At 30.1% G+C, this 22,665-nt stretch overlaps 2 protein-coding genes across 7 annotated transcripts in view; one reads left to right on the top strand and one right to left on the bottom strand.

Moving 5' to 3' along the window:
* The window catches only part of LOC118185718 (protein fantom-like), a 137,870-nt gene extending 132,028 nt beyond the window's left edge, over positions 1 to 5,842 (top strand). Inside the window, exon 37 of the mRNA XM_085810604.1 lies at positions 963 to 5,842. Coding sequence (XP_085666730.1) covers positions 963 to 1,063 — 101 coding nt within the window. The 3' untranslated portion in view covers positions 1,064 to 5,842. The remainder of the gene's footprint in view (positions 1 to 962) is intronic.
* A 2,840-nt stretch (positions 5,843 to 8,682) lies between these two features.
* Positions 8,683 to 22,665, bottom strand: part of ClpX (Caseinolytic protease chaperone subunit) — a 67,427-nt gene continuing 53,444 nt past the window's right edge. For 2 of the 6 annotated variants that reach the window (XM_035351255.2, XM_035351264.1), the window contains exons 10-12: positions 18,251 to 18,550; positions 18,011 to 18,103; positions 8,683 to 8,993 (exon numbers count right to left, since the gene is read on the bottom strand). In XM_035351255.2, the coding sequence (XP_035207146.1) occupies positions 8,808 to 8,993; positions 18,011 to 18,103; positions 18,251 to 18,550 (579 nt within the window). In that variant the 3' untranslated portion in view covers positions 8,683 to 8,807. Of the gene's footprint in view, positions 8,994 to 9,441; positions 9,668 to 15,180; positions 15,299 to 18,010; positions 18,104 to 18,250; positions 18,551 to 22,665 lie in introns of those variants that run through there. The other 4 variants (XR_015039407.1, XR_015039406.1, XM_035351280.2 and 1 more) reach the window with 4 other exon arrangements.

Below are 22,665 nucleotides of genomic sequence, written 5' to 3'. Positions count from 1 at the left end.
TCTTGATTTATCTTTCTTGTAAGCTGACTCAGTAACCTGTCAGGATTGAAAATGTTTTATATTGCTAAGGTTACTTGCTCTTCTTTCTGGTGAAGTAAGATTAAAAGCTTGTAGCCTTTAATTACTTCTTGATTTAAATAATATCAAAAGTGATGCAGTACATATTTTTAAGAAATTATGTATTATAAGTATTAATTGTATTTTATATTAATGAAAACATACTGTTTTAGACTTGTGAAATAGAAAATAATTTCACTGTTTACTTTTCTTGGAAAAAAGTATGTTTTCATAAAAATATATTTTTTGTCTATTCAGTCTTAGTTGAAATAAAATATGATAAATGAAAAAATAAAATCGCTTGCTTATATTACAACAAAAATTGTATTTGATTTGCATGGGGCAGAAAGACAACTAAATTATGTGGATTTTCAAATGTTTGGCCAGACTGTGGTCTTAGTAATTTTTATATTGAGTGTTTTACTGTATTATTTTGGAATTAACAGATTTTTGTAATATTTTATAAATTCCAGTTTTCTCTGTTTACTAAATGTTCTATAAATCGTTATTAATCATTATATCTCATAGTAATTTGTTTGATAATATTTCATTTCCTTCTGGTTTCTACACTGCCAATAGTAACGCATTAGTATTACATTAACAGTTGAGCTCTCAGTTTACTGATATAAATGTTATACATTACCATCTGAAAATAATTTCAGTTTTATGATATTTTTTAAGCTTGTACTATTGTTAGACTGTGTTCAAAAAGTGGTAGAAGTGGGTGATATTTTTGTGTTGTGATAGTAAAGTTAGTTATTTTGAAGAGATAGATTTGTCAGGGCTTTTTATTTCATTAATTAACGTATGTTTTTACATTGTATTATGTAATTATTGTAATGAGATGTTTGTGCTGTTATAGTGCCGTAATCTCTGGTAAAAATTAAAATATTTATTTTTTCTAGTTTATGATGCTTCAGATAACTGTACGGAGGTAGGCTACTTAAATGTCACCATTGAAGCTCTGGATGTACTTCTGCAACTGGAAAATTTTATGCTATCTTGATGAAATAGCATTGTCAGATTTTTGTCATTGTGAAGAGATGTCACATTTTATATTATGTGAGAAGTTTGAATTAAGTTAATCACTTTTAATTTATATTTTTTTAATCCTAGTCATTATATATGTAAAAATAAGTATTGTTTTAAATGAATTTTTGTTCTTTCTAAACCAAAATCTTTTATCTATGTTTTTAATTAATTTAGTTTATTTAAATGAGTTATTAACATGGTCTTACTTCAGTAATGTTTGTTATAATAACAATAAGAACTAAGTTCCCTTTTGGTAGAAAAATATTTGGGAGAAATAAATTTCATTCTTAGTTCAAATTGCATGCCCTAACCATTATAGTTTTTATCTAACGATTGCTTTCCTTATATTGACCTAGAACAAAATATGAAACTTTTTCTGTTAAGCCACAGAGCATCAGTTTCTTCCTCAAGCATAAATCTGCAACCAGAAAATGAAAAAGGAAGTAGGGGAACTTAATTAGAAATAATAATGTTATAAATCCTGTTATATATAATTTCTTAATTTTGTATTTTTATTGCTGTATAAAGTTATATTTTAAGGAAGCTTAAATATACTTGTTAATGATGATAATTTAAATAATAAATATTATCTGCATATTATCAGTAATATTTAATTTTAATTCTCTGTTGATGTTGAATAATTGTTATTTCATTTTCAACTGAATTAACTATTTAAGTTGCAAAAACTTAATATTTTAATTTTAATAATTGAAGTCATTTTTGTATATGTGTGTATGTGTATGTATGGGTTTAAAAATTTGTATTCGAATTTTTAGCCTATTTATATATTTATTTTTATACTATTTTTGTATATAGAGAGAAGGAAAACGACAGTTGCTTTCTAGTAACCTTCAGGCATTATTAGATATTTTACTAGAGCAAATGATATTTTTTAAACAGCCTTAAAAATATTCATGCATAAAGTGGAGTGAAGGGAAGGATAAAGCTAACATACCCGTCTTAATAATGGGCAAAGTATTGTTTATATCAGTGAATTAATGCACGACCTGCAGCATAATTACTGTGGAATGTAGATATATAGTATTCTAACAAGTGTACTTCTTGTGATAGTATAACCTATAATCATCCGTCCTAAAACATAAATTTCATAAGGTAATTTTAACTGGTTATTTTTAGGCTAGGTTATTTGCTTTGTCAGAAAGCATAACAAGATACATGTAATTGATTTAACTTTGAATGTAAATTTCAAAATTTAGTCACATTGATCTGCAGAAATCTCACATTCAGTTTGTGTGATGAATTTTCTATGACTAAAAGTAAAGATGCTAGTTTTTAAGACTTTCCACTCTTAAGATGTTTGTCAGCAATTTTCCATGCATTTTTTATATGCTCTGTTTCAAATGCTTCCTGAGCAATCTCTCTATAAGTTTTGAATCTAGAATATATTTTTTGATTATGTATTTAAATTATCTCTGAATGTTGATTAATTCTTATCAAAAGCATCTCAGAACCTTGGGTTATTGGTTCTTCTACAAGTAAATAACAAATTAATATGTGGTGTTCCAATGTATAGTGTGATAACAGCTATCACTCTGAGAAAAAGATTATCAACTAATTTTTTTAATGTTGCAAATGTGATTTAATGCTATTCTTGCAAAAGAACTGTGGTCATTTTTATCCCTGATTATGGGTGATATAATATAATATGGCTTGTAGCAGATGTTCTAATTTATCCCTCTTGTGCTAGCTTTGAAGCCAAAACTAAAATATTGAGACAGATCTCTGTGTTCGTAAGTTTTCTCAGAGAATCCAGTTAGAATAATTATAAATCATGAGAAACAGCCCCATAACTATCACGCTTCTACCACTATACTTTGATCACTACAGTTGGGAAAGTGTTTATATATATATATATATATATATATATATATATGTCTGTTTCAAGTAATACATGATTCTGAAGATATTTTTTTAGTCTTTCTGTTATTGTTCTAAATTATCTGAAAAACATGATATTTGTTGTCTATTTCTTATAAAGCATTAAATTATTTGTATTTATTAGATTTTATATTTATAAACACGAGAGTGTTGAACACTAGACACTTGAAGCAATTATAAGAAAATCTTGAAAAACTATAGAACTATATCGAAAGTTAATATGTTTTTCTTATCATAAAAAAGAATACAGTTTAAATAGTTTATTTCACTTAATATAGGCAAAGTCTATTAAATCACAGTAATATTTCTGCTTCATTTTAATGTTATAAATTATTACTTCATCATGTAAAAGTTTTGAATTTTAGATATAAATGCATATGTAATTATAGTGCCAAAATATCCAATTTACACATTAAAAACAATAAGTCAATTAAAAGAGGCAATATTTAATTGCTCCACCAATGTCAAGTGGTTAAGACCACTGAATGCTGGTAGTTGGGCCTGAGTGTGACTACCAGTACTGCATGCTGATAGTTGCACATGTCATAAAAAAGAATACAGTTTAAATAAAAAGAATTATTTTTTATGATAAGAAAATGGTATTAATTTTTGATATAGTTCTATAGTTTTTCAAAATTTTCTTATTATTGTTTCAAGTGTCTAGTATTCAACACTCTCATGTTAGCTTATGTGTGAGCAGTTGCAAACAGTCTGGCTGCATGGTTGAGTTTCCCCATATGTAATATGAATATGAGCCAGTCTTCTTTTCTACAGGAGGAATTGCCTTAAGCAAGTAGCCCTCATACGTTTTGTCATATTCAAATAACTTAACCTAATCAATATTTAGGTACAGTGTTTTAATTTATAATTTATTTCCTATGTACTGATATTTTTAAAAAGAGAAGTTAAAAAAAATCAGATTGTTATAATATTAAAATATTTTTCGTAACAGTCTTTGGGAAAAATATAAATCCCTTAAAATAACAGTAAAACTTCTCTGTTTTTTTTTCCCCAGTATTAACTTAAAAATAAGCTTATAGTCCCAGAGATTAAGGAAGAAAACTGTTTCTCTCTTTTTAATAATTAAAGTTATTTCTGAACAAAGATTGAAGTGTTTACAATCAGTAATATTAAAGCAAAAGAAAAAATCCAAAACATTCCTATAAAAGAAAGGTTGTGGATTTTGGCTGTTGATGGCATTTTTACTCATTATAAGAAAAGGTTTATTCAATAAACTTTCTATCAAGTGGAAAAAAAAACTCAACTTTAGAATCTAATGTGAAAGGGTTTATCATTAAGAGTAGCATTTTGTCTTTATTTTAAGAGTTCTGAATCACAATAATGCACCAGAGAAAAGAAATGTACAGATTTAAATGTGTAAATATAACAGTACTTTTTAATTTATTTGTGTTAATGAAAATCATTAATGATGAAAATAATTTGCTTTTTAGAATATATGCAACCTAAGAGAAAGGTATATTTTTGATAAACTGAAAAATTAGGTATCTTACTTTTTTACAGTTTAAACTTTTAAATTGTGAAAATATTGAGAAAAGTTTGTAGCTTTTTAATATTATAAAATATTTATTGAATGAAGGATAAATTATATTATTGGCAAGACATATTCATTGTTGAATGTAAATCATTATTTATGAAATAAGGATCTTATCCTTATTACTTAAAAACAGGAATAGCATTTTTATCAGGTTTTGTATTCTTTAAAGGTGGGATTACTTTTTATATTCATTTTACAAGAAAATTATGTATATATACATTATTATATTTTGTAAAATTATAAAAAATGTATTTTCTTTTTTTCTTCGAAGTACCATTAAAATAATCAAAAAAGCTCCTAGAATCAAATAAATATAAAAATTATTCACCGAAAAAAATTTTCCTCCTCATGCATATGGCATTAAATTCCTAATAATGCCACTAATTTAATTCAGTTTTGCTACATTTTACGACTTATAACGTCAGTGCTGTGATTTTAAAAAGAAAGACACTTGTATGGCATACATTTTAGTTTAAATTTTATTAAATTAAGAAATACATGAAGACAGTATTATATGAGATCAATCAACACTGTTAGCTGTTCCTTGAGTTCCATTTCTGATAGCAAAAATGAGCCAGTTTTCTTTTAACGTGTTTTCCATAGAGGTAATTTTTCAATAAAATAGCTCTTAAGTACATTTCCATAGCTAAAATTATCACTTATTAGATTACTATCATTATTTTCTAAAGAAAAATACCTCTGCTTATCCATTTAAAATCACACAGTAATATCAAAAAGCTGAACAGTTCATTACTGAAAATAACTTTCATATACTTATTGGAAAATAAAGTCATTTGACATATTTGTATCTTGGTATGAATTCTAACAGTAATTATAAAACTGTTTCGAATCAACTTTAGAAAATATTCAAAATTTATTAACTTATTTTGTTCTTTCATTGCAAAATTAAACTAGATACTGTTACTTTATTTGTAACATTCTAGGTTGCAAAATAGCAGTATAAATTAATTTATCTTAAAATAAGGAATAACTGATGGACTCTGTTGAGAAAGCTCTAAATTTTTAGTTTTTCACTCTCAAAATTTTAAAAGGAAATAATGTTTTCATCATCTCTCTAAAAGCATAACATGTTCATTTAAAAGTTTCTCTATAGCTTTATTTTTGGACAAGATTCTCAGTTGATTGCTACAAAAGTCTTTTAATGCATCTCTCTCATTCACAATAATATAAAACACATAAAAACAATATGTAAAATGTATGTAACTGAAAACATAAAATTATTTTCAGTTTTAGTGTATTGCTGACAGGTGAATTAAAAATAAATCTTGTCTTTGAGAATTCCTTCTCATTCTAGAAATCTTTCCTAAACATACTCAAGGTTTCAATTTTGGATGTTCTATGCATATTTTTATGAAAATCATTGTGTGTTTTTCAGAAATGAAAACAAAATTATATTTTAACCTATTCATGGTCATCAACAAGCTCAGTTCGCATTCCAGTAATGCATCGTAGTGGGTGCAAATGAACACACTCACATTACAAATTTACACCCGACACACATTATGCATATTCGGGAAGAAAGAATTATCATTCTCACAACTGCCAAAGCGTTAATAAAGTTGTGAACTGAAGATTCGTATTTTAAAGATAAACATAATTATTTTGTGTAAAATTGCAAATGAAATTATTTAAAAATAGAGATTTTTACAGAGTTAAAAAACGTAGAATAATCTGTTCTGTACTAGATGTTACAGTACTTGAAAAAATTAATTATACTACAACTTGTTCTTAGATCCCAGTTTTAAAAATCTACGGTTATTTTATACAAGATATAAACAGGCATATTTGAAAGGATCAATTATATTCTGTAATTAGAAAACATTTTTTTAGCATTTAGGTTCCTGCATATAATGTACATAATCCATACTGTCTTCTTGTTCACATTTTTTATCAAAAACAAAATTCCAAAACGAGCATTAATGTATTAACTCTGTGAAAAGCAGATATATTCTTATGGTTAGTTTATTTTTATATTTTGCTATTCCTTTTGCAAACATAAGAATTCATGTTTTCCATCATTGCGCACAAAAAATTAATTTAAAATATTGTGATTTTTTATTGGTTAAAAATATATTTTGTATTAGAGAAGTATATTTCATATTCATCAAAAATATTTAAGCTTCAATTAAACTCTCTTAGCACTCACGTCTTTTGGATCAGCTAAGAATTTAATTTTTAGCATTCATTTTCTGGATCTTCTTACAAACTGCTAATACACTTCATACCAACCAGCAACCCAACAAAAAATATATATATGTAATAATTTAGAATGCAAGAGAAGACAAATAATTTTAATCATGGGTGATGGCTGTAGATGGTGCTGGTGTGTAGAATGCATAATTGTGTAGTTGCAATCTCTGAGACTCATCACACCTCATTTCTGGACAAAAAAATTCTTTAAAAGCATATTCTGATTCACATATCATTATAGATACAATTTGTACCCCTTTTACATTTTTGTACCTTTTCTACATATTTAAGATATGAAACAATGGACAAAATAGAGAAAAAATCCACACTGTAAGCAAACAAAGCAGAAAAATGTGATGCATTCAAAAGGTTGTGGTTCCTAAAAAACTTTTGCTTTAAATTGAAATATCATTAGCTGATTGGCTAAAACATACCTGTAGCAGCATTATATAAGATCGTATGATATGGAATGAATTTACTGAAATGAATATGAATACATCCTACAAACAATAGATACCTGTCTGAATTTAAACTGAAATCAATAAATGGATTTCTGTGATTAATTCAGAAAAAATAAAACTGCTACCAATACAACCATGTAAAAATTAATTCATTGAATAGTCCTTTATTATCAAAGCTGCAGGCCTCCATCTGGAAATTGCTGGAAATGAACAAATTAGACACCAGAACAAAATTTATGTATATACCATCACTGTCTGCAGTGAAACTATAAATAGAGAAATTTAATTTAACAGTTTGACATCTAGGAAGTAAGAATAAGATTTGCCATGTTTAAGAAAGTATTTCTAAATTCTTGTAGCTAATACTGCATTAAAAATAGCAAATCTTTAGAAAAATACTCCTTAGACCATCCAAACTAAGTAATTGAGTGGAATAATACTAAGACAAACTGCAGAAAAGCAGCCTTAAAATTAGAGAAACTACAGGAGTTGGTAAGTTTATGTTGCAATGCATGATTTGATGTCAGTTCTCTAAAATACAGCAACACTATGCAAAACGATCCTTATGAAACAGCTATAAAAGGGAAATGAACTTGATTAATCCTTTCATTCCAATTCCAGTTGATGAAGCAAACTGATTGCTCATAAAAACTTTAATCTTGGTGATGTTTAACCATTTAATATATAAACCTAAACTACTGTATCTTGTTTTATTTCATCCGTGGGAGTACCTGGTGATCGAGTTCTGCCATTATGTCAGTTGTAAGCTTGTTCAGAGGTGAAAAGTTTCTTATTTTGCCTTTTAACTACCCTTTGCTTAAGTAGTAATGCAAAATATCTCTGAAATCTTTTAGGTTTCATGTGTTAGCTTCTAAACTTTTTTCAGTTTGCAACACTTTTTTTTAAACTATCAAACAAGGTTTTTTTCAGTTTGATCCATACTACTCATTTTTTTAATGAAATTTCAGGATTTTGCTCCATTCATTTTTGATATCTTTCTGGTTTCTTGTTCATTACATTTGTCTTTCTTCATCATGATTGAAATTGGAATTGAGACTAGAGAATTTTCAATAGATGACTAATTTCACATTACCTTTTCCCATGCAAATCCAAAGTTGCAATTCATTTATAAACCACAGTAAACAAATGCCAAAAAAACACACAATTCTGGTACTGTATAATTTATATACTTCACACAAATTTCTAAAATGTTGCTTAATTTATAGTTTTCATATTTACAATACAGTACTTAACTTGTTAATGAACAAAACCACAAAAATAACTTATGAAGTATTTTTATTATCAGAAGAGTTATCAGAAGTTATTTCTATTCATCAACTTTACAATACTGTTTAAATAAAATAAGACTTATATTTTATTATTTATAAAATTAACTTATTTATTCAAGATATAAAGAAAACATAACTTCCTAAAAACATTTCATAACATTAAATAATATAAGACCAATTTAGAAAATAATGTTTATTTACTAAATTCAACATATGAAGAAATTATGATTTCTTCAAGTAACACTTTAAAAGTACAGATTTATCAATACATTATAATAATTCCTAAAATTTTGTAACACGATTTTATGTGTTTACTGCTCTTTCTTGATCTTCTCTTACAGCTTCATTTTCAAAATAGTCTTTCTTTTCCTGTTTCTCTCCTCGTACATAAAATGGTGGACATTTGCCTAACACAACATCCTTAGTGACACGCACAGTAACTATGTCCGAACCGGGAATTTCAAACATAGGTTCTAATAAAATGGTTTCCTGTGAAAAGATAATTAAAATTATAATTGCTCAAGTAAACTAAGACTTATTTAAATTAAATATGATGTACAGCAGGAGTGGGTAAAGTTAGCCAGCGGAGGTTGCTTAATACAACCCATAACAAAATCCTAACCTCTTTCCTAGCCAATATTAATATTGTACACAAACTATTGAAATCGGCTGCATGAGTACACATTTATTGTTATAGTGTATATGCAATATATATACATGACTATACTAGATATCAACATAAATTGAGAAAACAAATATGCTTAGAAAAGTATGTGCATCTGCAAAGAATTCAGTTCTAGCACTTCTAACAGCTTCAATTTAGAAATTAAACAATGACACATGAATATCATTGAGATAAAGAGACTGATTACAAAAGAAAGCTTAGGGAAAAAACATTTCACCTCTAAACTTTTTTAAAATGAAATAGTATATTTACCAGTGATTATATGACCGACAGAAACAGATCCTGCTTTTGAAATATTTCTTTTTTTTCCTTACCAGAAAGGAGTAATTCTTTTTCATGCATCACTTTCAGCAGACAAAGATCACCACAGCCCTGCCCATGTGATGTACAGGAAAAAACGTTTTCAGCCTGTGGTCAAAAGTGTCTGCTAGCCCCTGATGTACAAGGATGTTCAAATTAATTGCATAACTGAATATTTCTTGAAGGGAAAAAAAAAAAAAAAAAAACCAAAGAGAATAAACTTAATTCAGTTTAACAGTAAAAAATGGAAGATAAGCATAAAAATTAGCAATAAGCAACAAAAGTCTGCTCATACACTGACTTCTGCTAACCCATTTCTTCTTAGCTTTATTATTAAGTATCATTTTCTTCACACTTATGCAATACACAATTCAACAGAAAAATTACAAATATTTTAAAAGCAACATAGCAGCATATGTTTAGAACTAACAATGCACTGCTACGTGTTGGCATACAGTTTTCTATTTTTTCAGTCTTTTCTCAGTTCATCATATCAGTGTTTAGTTTTCTTAGGCCCATATCACACGGCGTTTGTTTCATACAAACAACTGTTTCGGACAATTTTTCTGCCTGGTTTACTATTGAAAGAAAGACGTGCGACTTTTTCCTTCCTTTCGAAAAAAGTTGCAAGTTGTTCGTTTTCAGCTATCACCGCCGAATGCTGGCTTGTTTGTAATGGACAACCAGTTTCCCCTGTGTTAACCCCAAAGCCAGCTGTGGTGATTGGCTGCTGTGACAAAGCAGAAAAATTGTTCCAAACAGTTGTTCTTTTGAAACAAACCGACATGTGATAGCAGCCTTAGAAAACATTTTTATGTGTTTTTTTTTTTTATTATTAACGTTTTATGTGTTAACTTTACTTAATAAATATCACGTTCTTTGCACTTACATCACATAAAATTCAATTCAACAACAAAAATCACAAAATATTTAAAAACAGCATATCTTTAGAATTTCCAATAGACTGAAGATAAAAATGTTTTATTCTGTATGGTGTTACTCGCTCTTAGATTGTTGTTAATCAAAAATTCATTCAAGTGTTATAAAATACGAAACATAAAATTTTAAACTGAATATTCAGACTTCCAAGTGCACGTCTTTGGGTGGAGGACTACGTTATTTAACCCCTTCGCGCCGGGTAGCGCAAACGCGCGCTTATCGCGGAGGCCGGCAGTGTCTTATACGAGTGTCTGTCCAGGGCCGGGGGCTTTATCTATTAAGCCTAAATCCATGAAATTTCCGAAGTATCAACGCATTGTTTAATAATGCTCTATAGAGTATTTAAACAGCTTATGCTTTATAGATATTTTTATACTATATACTTTAATTACCTTATTTCTTGTTTAAATGCATATTTTACACATTTTATTTTCATTACTCACCATTTTATGACTTTTAACATTATACATCTGAAAACTAAATATATTACTTAAAATTCTCTTTTCGTATGAAAAATTTGAAAACATGGATCTACATACAGTCCTACGATACATTCCTTGCACTCGTAATAACTCATTTGCCGTTTTGGAGGATTTTTCCAGGAATGTGAACAAACGAAGCATCGTCGTCTCATTTTCTTATCAGTCTCTTCTGAACAAAGTTTTGGAAAATGTCTTTCAGTTAATCTGAGTGGATTTAATGATTCTGCTGATCTTGGTGTGATTGCAACAGTAAAAACAAAGAATTCACGTCTAACAAGATCTAATTATTTTCTAAAACAGAAAGAATTCACGTCTAACAAATTTTCTATTAAAAAATATTTATTCGGTCTGTTTCTATTAAAAACAGAAAGAATTCACATCTAACAAGATCTAATTCAAACCAAAATACCCAACGCTTTAGCGAAAATAAAACTTCTCTACTTACAATAAACAACTACCACGTGCGAATTTAAAAGAGACGTCATAAATCACATCATCCGGAAACATTTATTTTTCCTTTTGTTTATATAGTCAAAAACACGTGTATGTGAGTCATGCTTCTCTCATTTCGAGTAGAAGGTCTAATGTACATGTATCTGAAACCATATGGACATACAGTGCATCTTGTGGCAGAAATGATGGTTTTTAAAACGTTCCAGGACACTGGCACAAATACGTGACAGTCGGGGCTGAACGGGAAAATGCTGTGGCACGCCTGCGTGTCAGCCGGGAAGTGAGTGTGTTCGTTGCTGGCACGTTGACGTGACAGTCGGCGCGAAGGGGTTAAAATTTTGTGGCTCTAGGTACCACTGTTTTTCACAACGCAAAAGAACATATATACATGCAGATTCTACATTATTTTAATTTCTTTAAAAACAATACAGGGAAATAATATTTGGTGGAAACAATTTGAAAAGTGATTCGCTGTATACAGTGGATAATGCAAAATCCCTGTTTTGAGACTAATAGCCCATTTGGGTTTAAAAATAATAGTAATTAAAAAAAAATCTTTTGCAGTAGGATTATTTTGGGCACAATACTAATAAAACTACAAAAAAAGTTAAATTTTTAAATCGTCTTCTACAGGGTACCCCCTTACATTAATATTAATGAGAAAATGTTTTGTTACAACTGACTTAATCATAAAAAATGTATTCCATCCCCATAAGATTGTAATTACTCATGGTATCCTTAATCAGAATTTTGGTACATCTTATACAAGTACTGTTATAGACAATTATGAATTCAAGCTCCCGAAAGCAAATTTATGAAGAATAACCTTTTTGTCATATACATATATATATGTTACACAATATCCGACATTCAAAACGCAATACCAAGAAAGAGTGGCTCGAAAATTATGTACATTTCAAAGTAGACGCATGTCACTGAGTTATGCGAATGATGTGAAATGTGCAGCCCTCCAACATACTTTGAAGAAGATATAAGAGAAGGAAACTGCAGGATGTTCAATTTTTGTACCCTTACTTCTGCTATGGAAGTCATCGCAGAAAATTTTTACTTCTCTCAGAGAATGCCAGGCCATCATCAACAGAGGCAGTTCCAACAGACAGATGATTTTACAAGGGGCATGGTGATCGGACTGAGAAGGGTAGGTTGGTTCATATGGCAGCTGGCACACACCTGGATGCGTCCACAGTGCATCAGCTTTTGGCGACGATGGCTGGAACGAGGAAATGTGGTCAGTTCGAGGGGTGCCGGTGCGGCCGAGTGATGTCAGCACGTGTGGATCGACGCATCTGCCGACAAGCAGTGGCGCAACCGCAAGCCACTTCTACCTCCATTCTGCAGCATGTTCAAAACAATCTGGATGTTCCCATAATGGCCAGAATTATTTGCCATCGCTTGTTGGCTAGTGGCCTGCACTTGTGGCATCCATTAAGAAGACTACCACTGACTCCACATAATAGATGCTAATGTCTGCATTGGTGCCAGGCTCGAGCGATGTGGATGATGGAACGACACAGGGTCATGTTCTCAGATGAGTCACACTTCTGTTTCTCCAATGATAGTCGCCACGTACAAATGTGGCATGGATGTGGAGACAAGTATAGTCCAGCAGCAACTGTGGAACGTCCCACCACATGAGCAGAACCATGGTTTGGAGCGCAATTGCGTACGATTCCAAGTCAGCTCTTGTTCGTATTTAGGGCACTGTGATGGCCCAACACTATGCGGATGTGCTGCAGCTCATGACACTCTCCTATCTTCAGGGAGTGCCCAATTCCCTTTATCATCAGGATAATGCCCGCCCACACACTGCTCACATCAGCCAACGTGGTCTGAAAGGTGCACAGATGCTTTCCCTGGCCACCGTTCTCACCTCATCCCTCACCAATCAAACACATTTGGGATTTGATTGGACGTCATTTGCAGATTTTGAGGCTGCCGCACTCAGAAGACAAGCTGTGACAAATGGTTGACAGAGAATGGAGAATCATTCCCCGGGACACCATTTTTAGTCTCATTGACTGTGTACCTAGATGTGTTGCTTCGTGTATCACCATCCCAAATGGTTCAACAACCTACTGAGCCAATGCTGTTCTTGCTCTGCATTATGCATATAATTTCGAAAAAAGATCACTCATCATTTGCTGCTGTTTCTCTCTGTCTGCCAAATTTCATCATGTTCTGGCCACTCCTTCTTGGTGTTTCATTTTCAATGTTTGGTAGTATATATATAAACAGTTTTAAATTCCTATATGTAGAAATGATACAACCCAAGTTGTTTCTGTAATACAATTCAGTTTTATTTAGCTTCTACAACTGATACTCCCATTTTGAGCATCAATATCTTAATTCATGTACTGCTAACTTCCATCAACGGGAAACATATATATCCTTGAACCCTTGAAAAAGGATGTATTTAAACCTTCGATAGTGGATAAGGGGAAAAGACCAAAGGCCATTCTTAAAAAAAATAACCATTTTCAGACAAAATAATGTAAAAAAAAATTAATAAAATTAATTGCTCTTATGTGACACGTTTGTTCCAAAATGAAAGTACAGAAGTCGGAAGATTTAAAAAAAATAAAGAATCTAGAAATCTCAAATATCTGATTTTCAAAAAGAGAGTGGTATGATTGAAGAATGAATTTCGAACCTGTTCTCTGGGGATCTGTGAAAACTAAGGCAAGATGTGAAAGAAGCCTTCTTGGTGAAGCTAATCATTTAGAGTCTTCTGTTGCTTTTGGATAATTCTTCTTTCTGGGATATTAATTTTAAAAGAAAAAAAAATGCAGCTTAGGGAGCGAGCCAATTAAATAATTGATATTCCATAGATCTGTAACAACAATGAAAATTTAAAAACAACGAGAACAGATGAAGATATATGTGATCAATTCAATTGTCTTTGATTATTTTGATCCAACAGAATGTCAGAGAAGTTTTTAAATCACTGAGAAAGCTGACTTCGAAATTCTGATAAGCAGACTTGAAGAAATACTTAGGCAAAATTTTTGATTTAAATCAATTTGCATTGACACTAAATCACTGCAATTTCTCCTGTTAACAGAATGCATACTCGCCAACCTAGGACACTAAAAAATCAGCAGATTTTTCTCAACAACAAGATTTTTTGAATGATAAATATACATAAAATATTTTAATAATTAATTAACTTTAAATAATTGCTAATATCTGAAAGTTCAGTTACTAATTCTTAAATGCAAATAGTACAAAAATATTTGCATGGAAAAAAAATATTATTTGCTTCTTTTAACCAAAAAAATAATAGTTTAATCAGTTTTTGTACAAATGCCAAAAACAGTGACAGTCTTTATTACGAAAGAAACTTCAAAATTTTGTTCATAGCAATTGTCACATAGGCCTGCTTTTGCTAATAAAAGTTTTTCTAATGTGTCATTAGTAATATTAGATCTAATTTTAGCCCTTGTTTCCACAACTACGCTGAAAATCCTTTCACATCTTGCATCACTACTGGTGAATTGTAAGGATGGCCGACATTATTCTAGACAGTTCACTATACTTTAAAATTCCATCAGTATCTTTCAGTTTTCCAATTAAACTTCACTGAGTGTCAATACTAGCTGGTTTTATTACTTTATCCAAGTTTTCTAATTGTAAACTGCATAACTGTGACTGCAATTTATCAGTTGCAACATCAATATCACCACTTCTCACGATTAAATGAAGTAAAATTGGAAATCTATTAAAAAATATGTTATATCAGAAAAAAATGCATCATCAGCAGAAACATCTGCAATTTTAGCATGTAAAATCACTTTACCGTTGTTTGGAAATTTATATAGTACAGTCAAAAGTCGTTAATCCAGACTCATCGGGACTTCGGCAATTCCGGATTATAGATCATCAGTTTAAATCTCGTAAGATGGCATGCACAAATTCTAAAATTAAACATATGAAACCGTATTTTAGCAAATAAAGAACAATTATGATCTAAAGGGTATCAAAATTTACAAAAAAAGAAGCTTAATATTTATTTGTTTACTTTATTAGACATTTCTTTCAATGTAAGTTGTTTCGTTTTATGTGATAATACTTTCTCTTTAATTCTATAAACAGACGTAATTTCTTGTTCAGTTAAAAAGCTCCGCTGTTCAAGTCCCGTAATTGCTGTGCCGAGAATACCGACTAACTTGTCAATCGAAATTTTTTCGTTTTCACTAACCTCTCTGTCACCTTCTTCATGTCTTTATCCATTTTTTGCAGCAATTCCACTTTTTGTTTGACGGACATCGAGACATACCTTCGTTTTGTAGATCTTTTGGGAGCTCCAGAATCGGAAACTGACATAATCGAAAGTTCAAGTTTACTTTTATAAAATTGCTCTTACAGTCTGCAAAAAATAATAAGCTGCATCCAATTCGAAGATTAAGGAATAATGCAAGCATCAACATTAACTGAAATAGATAATTGTATAATTTTAGCTTATACCGTCTGTTATACGTTAAACGCGCACGCAAAAACGTATTCTGCACTTGCGCACACGCATATGCGCGTGCGCGTAAAGGTCTTATGCGCACGCGTAAATGCCTATGCGCAGAAAGTTTTTAGCTTTGAGGTCCGGATTATGGGTGTCCAAATTAACGACTTTTGACTGTATGTAATCACATACTCAGCAGAAAGAGCTTCTAATGTGGAAATAAAACTTCTGTCATCTTCTAAAAGTTCTTCCACTATATTATTAGTTGCAGCCCCTATTACCAAATCTTCATCTTTATTCTGACTTTTTTGTTTTACCATAAATCACATCATATACAACATTAGAAGACAAAAGATTGGTTTTACAAATTTTGATAAAATGCCTTTAAAAAGATCATAAATCATTGACTGAAAAACATGAATTAATGGATTTCTGCTTTGTAGAACTGTGTTAAGAACACTGAATGATGACAAAATGAATTTAACAAAAAAGAAAGAGCTTTATTAAGCTCCAAAGCCCAAAACATTTCTTTTAAAGATTACAAAGAGAAAAAATTAATATAAATTAGTTAAAATATATGGAAAATTTTCAAATTAAAAAGATGCATAAATATTTTATTGGGTTTATTGCTATAAAGCATGTTTTGTAGCTCTTAATTTATAATTATTCTGATATGGTTTCAATGATAATCAATGTCATAAATTACATCTGTTATTTTTAGACTGTAAAATATTCTTAGATTGAGAATTTAATAGTGATTTTTTTAATGAAATTTTTATAAATAAAAAAAAATAATAGTAGTAGTGTAAACGTATAACAATTATGGGTTAACTATGTAATTAAATTATTTGCAACTGACTGCTCACCCTCAGAAGTTATCTTTATGTTTTAAGGCCATTCTTTAATTCTTAGTATAAACGAAAGATAAAACACAAAACTTAAAAAATTAATATAAAACATTATTCTTTATAGCTAATGAGACTCAAAATAATGGAAAACAACTTAGTACCTCTGGTGCTTCAACAGCTTTTTGGAATTTTAGAGTATATTAACTGGGTCACAACTCCAACAACTCTATATAAAGCTATGGCACTAACTACCTCAGACAAATAAAGTGAAACTAATTTTCAATCTTATGAACCAGGCCAAAGTTGTCAGCAGCTTTCTCTCTCTAGAGATAAGCAGCAGTGGTGACAACAGCCATGCTTGTGTTACAAATCATACTATTATGATTTTACTTTTCATTTAAACCTATGCCATCTTGACATCAAATCTGCATGAAAACCTGTGAACTCAGTGAGTACTTGATTAAACGAGGTGTAAATGAAAGAATCGACATAAGGCTACTGTCAGTAAAACTTAAAATGCCACTAATCTTTAAAATCTGTCCAACTATTATAAGTGTAAAATATAACACTGTTTCAATAAATTTTGTAACTTAATGCTAATTACTTGATAAATTTTACAAATTTGATTTTATTCTCGAATTTGTTTTATAATTATTTTAAATATTAGATTATGTTAAATAATAATGCATTCTACTTACTAGAATGTTTTATTCTGAGAATGGTATTACAAGAGTAAAGTTCTGGAGTAGATAAATGCTTTAATTTATTTATTTTCCCTTTGCTGATAGATCCTTAATTTGTTTCATTGTTGAACCTTTAAAATTCTTAAAAATACTTAACTTCCAAGTGCAGAAGTGTCTATGAATCGTGGAAACCTTTCTCTTAATGATGTCATTTTTAATAACCATGCACTTGCTTTCTGTACTTCAGCATGACTAGACTGCTGTTAACTGCTTCTCTTCTTACCGCAAAGCTATCAAAATTGTAAATGTTTTGAACCAGGCATGATAAGAGTGCCAAGTGAATTCTGGCCACAAATGTAAATTGAAATAAAAATTAATACTTTATTTGCCGCAGCTGCCAAGTTTGCTGTTCATTGAGGATCAACATTTCTGCAATAAATATTTTCTATAATCTATGCAATCAGCTTTTCTACAATATTATTACATCTATATATTTGTTCAACATCTCAGTTCTGAATTTGATCTTTTAAACTTTCAAATATTCATAATTTACTTTATATTATAAATAGCTAAAGGCATATATATATAAAAATATTCTCTGATATATTTCTAAAGATTATATAAAAAAAAACTAAGTTTCACCATTATAGCTCTTAAGCCACGGGCTCCAGTTTTCCTCTCCATAGCAGAATGGGCTATTGTCTTCAAAGCATCTTCAGTAAATGCTAGTTCAACCTGTTACATACACAGAATTTTTTTTCAGTGAAAGTTAAATCTCTGTGTAATTACCTTAATAATACTTAGGAGTAAAATGTCAAAATTTCATAAATTAAGAATGCTTTTGCATAATTGTTCATTTTTGTTAAAAGAATGAATCTGTACCTTATCCATTGTAAAAAGCATCTGGAATTGAGGCACCAAAGCATTCTTTGGCTCAGTCAGTATCTGTACAAGCATTTTTTCATCAAGACTATGTAAAGGTACAACTACGGGAAAACGACCCACAAATTCAGGTATCATTCCAAATTCAATCAAGTCACGAGATTCAACATAGCGTAAAAGAGCATCTTTTTCTGCCATGTCTTCAGCTGCATTTGTTGTCGTCGTGAAATTTGCAATATCAGCTGCTGAAGCTGCTCTTCTTCCAGGAGATTCTGACACTGGAGCTCCAAACCCAAGGTACTTTTAAAAGAATAGAATGTTCTATAGCATAAAAACTGCATGAAAATTTTCAAAAATATTACATACTACAGTACAAACTTTGAGACTTCGACGATTCTGGATTTTAGATCATCAATTTAAATCTAGTAAGATGGCATGTCAAAATCTGAAATAGTTGTTGATGAAATTATAAAGCATTTATGGCCTTAAGGGAATACTCGAGTTTAAGGATATACTTCTGAATCTCGCCTTCGGTGAAACCATAAACATGTAAAATATATATTCTGAAAAATTAACATATTTTTCAAAACATTTTATTTCTTGCCCTAGATCATATATGCAAAAAAGAAGAAAGAATCTCATTTAATTTCCATAAGCGCGTGAACTTGTACTTCAAGTAACTAAAATCTTGAAATATTTCAACATCCTATTTGTAGCAAATATGTAATTAAAATATATTCAGAGGCTGCATAAAATTGCTTAAATGGCTGCCAATATGAGACTGCTGGCTTCTTATATTCAAACTTGATATGAGGAAGATTGGATAAATAGTCAAAACATATATTCTGAAAAATTTTATCAAAATTTTGACAGGGTTCACAACCACATTTTAGTTAAAAAAATAAGCACTTTTCAAGCAAATTTAAAGAAAAAAAAATAAGCCCCTGTCTAATTACATTATACACAACTGCATAACATTTAAAAGAAAAATTAGACTTGTAATTTAAAATATGAGAAACGCGGTATTTATTAGGAGAGAATTACCTCAACTATAAAAAACAATTACCTTTTTGTTTTGTTTTTAATTTTAAATTATAGTTCAATTTACAGAACTAGTTTACAACGAGAGGGAAAAAAACTATGCAGAACTAAACTATATTACAAGATTTAATGATGAAATTTCAGTTCAAAATAGAGAAAATTAATAATAATAAAGGCATACTTATTGTATTCGCTTGGAACCTAATAATAAATAAAATTTATTTTTCCACTCATATTAATATTTAAATAATTTAAATCAAAATTCTGAACATTTTCTAAATTTTCATTGTATATCAGTTTTATCTTAACAGATACTGCAAGCAAAGTAATTTAAGTAAAAAAGAGGAACAATTCTGAAATCAGAAGGTGGGATATTGCTTTATGCAGTCATCCTTTAACAGTAAAAGCTTAACGAACCCTCATATTCAGAAACTGCCGAATATTCGGACAGTCGAGCATAACTGGAAAAAGAGGAACGGAGGTAGACTGTAGCTGTTCATTAGATTTTTCGGCTAAATAAATGCTTTGGACATTTCAATTTGTGCATCGTATAAAAATAGACCAATGGAACTAAAAAATATTCTGCTTAGCAAGCACAGTAAAACTTTTTTAAGTGTTCATAAATAAATCTTGGACTGAACATCAAAATTATCTCTGCAAAATATCGCAAACTTTATTGTGCAATACATGCACCGTAATTCTTCCATTACGCAATCGAAATCAACAGCTGCTGGTATTGGGAGAATAAAGAACTAAATTAAGGAAAAGAAAGAGCCTTACCAATCTGGGGTGTTTTTCACTCTAATTTTGAACAGACTGTGTTAAATTTCTGGAATAGAATCATTTTTCGCTTGTGTTGGTAGACCGCAGAACTTTTAGTCCTAAGCAATCCAGATTGGAAGAGACAAAAAAAAAAGTCCATTGCTTGTTTTCAGCAAACTGTAATGGTTTCAATATTCGAGATTTTGCGGAGAAAGGGGAAAACCTCCCAACCTCCGTACTGTATAATGTATTGGAAAAAAAATGAAATTATTTTGACTATTCGATTACTTTCCCTTTATTTAAGCCATTCCGAATATTATTCCTTAGAAATCTAATCTGTGTTAAAACACACCCATTTTTGGAAGCTTATCTATACTTCAGCAGTTACTGCAGCTATATGATTATAAATATTCATACACATGCTCTAATATAAGCGTAATTATCATAATAAATGAGAATATGAACTGACCATGCAGAACGAGAATGCAAATTATTAAAATCTTGATAGAAATTCAAACGTGTGTAGTATATGTGTGAGAGGAAAAGAATACTGAATGTACCGGAGTTTTCTACCGCTTTCACAATTCTTTGACCAATAGAACGACGTATACTCTCCACGCACACCAAAGGTTTCGTTAATGGAGAGAAAGGGAGTATGATACACCTTATGATGTTACAAAGAGAGTAAGAAAGCTATTTCTGGGAGTCTGATACACCATCTGACGTTCCATATGAGGAAGAAAAGTTGTTTAGTTTCGGCTTTGGTACGGGGAAAAATTGCGCGTTCATTAAAAAAAAAAAAGCATTAAAAGCAAAAAATAAACAATAAAACAAAAACAAAAAATAAGGACTTTAACGAAAAAGTAAGCACCTATAAGGGCCTTTATGTTTTATTTTCAAATATTAGGACTTATAAGCACTTATAGAGACCTTTCATATGCTCGAACCCTGTTTTGAGCATATGAAAACTGAAACTACTGTCAGCAAATTAAGATAAAATAACACATCAAGCTAATAAATTAATACTCTCAGCAAGCTAAAGGTGAAACACATAAATATATCCTTAAGATCTATATATATCCCATTATATCTATTATATGACCTATATATATATCCCATTTTATAAATAAGTTTCTTTTAATGAAATATAAACAAAACTGATTTGTAATACATGTTGTAGTCCTTCTTAACACTATAATGATCTTAACACTATACTAATTTCCTTTTACTCTTTTTCAAATGAGGGAAGGCTTGTTTAAAGAAATAACATATTACTTCAGATTTACTGCATTGAAAAACTATCTTTAAGTTATATGACTTTATTTAAATGGGCAGTAAAATCAATTATTTTAGCTATGATCACAATATTCTTGGTCACATGATTAAAAATAAAATCTTGAAGCTTCTAACAATGATAAATTTTAAAGTTATCATGGGGAAAGTTAAACAAACTGAACATAATCATTTTTATATATGCCATTTCCATGCAATCACTCTTATTGTTTTTTACAATTCTGTTAATGTCTCAATAAAATTCTTGCATCAGCACTTCAAGATTTTATTTTTAATCACATATGACCAAGAATATTGAGATATTATTTTTTTAAACTTTTTAATGCATTAAATAAAAGTTTTAAGAAAATTGGTTCAGATGAAAGCACATGAAATTGTTGAAAATTTTCATTCTATGATGTTACAAAGAAATGATAGTTAACAAATATACCTAAAAGCTATTAAAATTAGCTTTATTACAATTTGCAGTATTACACTGTAAAGCAAATATGCTTCAAATAAAGTATAACTTAAAATCATATATTCAAGAGATGAATACTTTCAATATGCAAAACGATTCTCACATGACTACAAAAATGCTTTGTACAATAACAATATAAAAATTCTTTAAAATTTAAAAATTTACACAAAAATATTAACATTTTCAATGATCTTTAAATTAAAATAGAATGGATGGGTAATAACTATAAATTTGAAATATAAGTTGAAATAATAATAATTTGCTGACTAGCATAATATGTGCAATTTATATATACAGTCAAAAGTCGTTAATCCGGATACCCATAATCCAGAATGATCTATAATCCGGACCTCAAAGCTAAAAACTTTCTGCGCATGCGCCGCGTTGACACATGCGCATAGGCATTTACGCGTGCGCGTAAGACCTTTACCCATGTGCATATTCGTGTGTGCATAATACATTTACACATGCATGTTTAATGAATAACGGACAGTATAAGCTAAGCTAAAATTATCTAATTATCTATTTCAGTTAATGTTGCAGATTGCATAGTTGCTTAAACTTCGAATTGGATCCGGCTTATTATTTTTTGCAGACAGTTAGAGCAATTTTATAAAAGTAAGCTTGAACTTTCGATTATGTCAAATAGAATTTCCGATACTGGAGCTGCCAAAGGATCTGCCAAAGCGAAAGCATGTTTCGATGTCCATTAAACAAAAAGTGGAACTGCTGCAAAAAATGGATAAATTCATGAAGAAAGTGACAGAGAGGTGATTTGTTTCTCTAACCATTCCGAAATCTGTTTATCAATTTCACGCTGCTCTGCGGAAGGGGGTGAACATCGCAACGTGCAATGAAC

The sequence above is a fragment of the Stegodyphus dumicola genome, chromosome 2 (genome assembly GCF_044657685.1).
Source record: "Stegodyphus dumicola isolate Sdum_Otavi_A_Nest chromosome 2, ASM4465768v1".
NCBI classification, from domain to species: domain Eukaryota; kingdom Metazoa; phylum Arthropoda; class Arachnida; order Araneae; family Eresidae; genus Stegodyphus; species Stegodyphus dumicola.
This window is presented reverse-complemented; position numbering and strand designations above follow the sequence as displayed.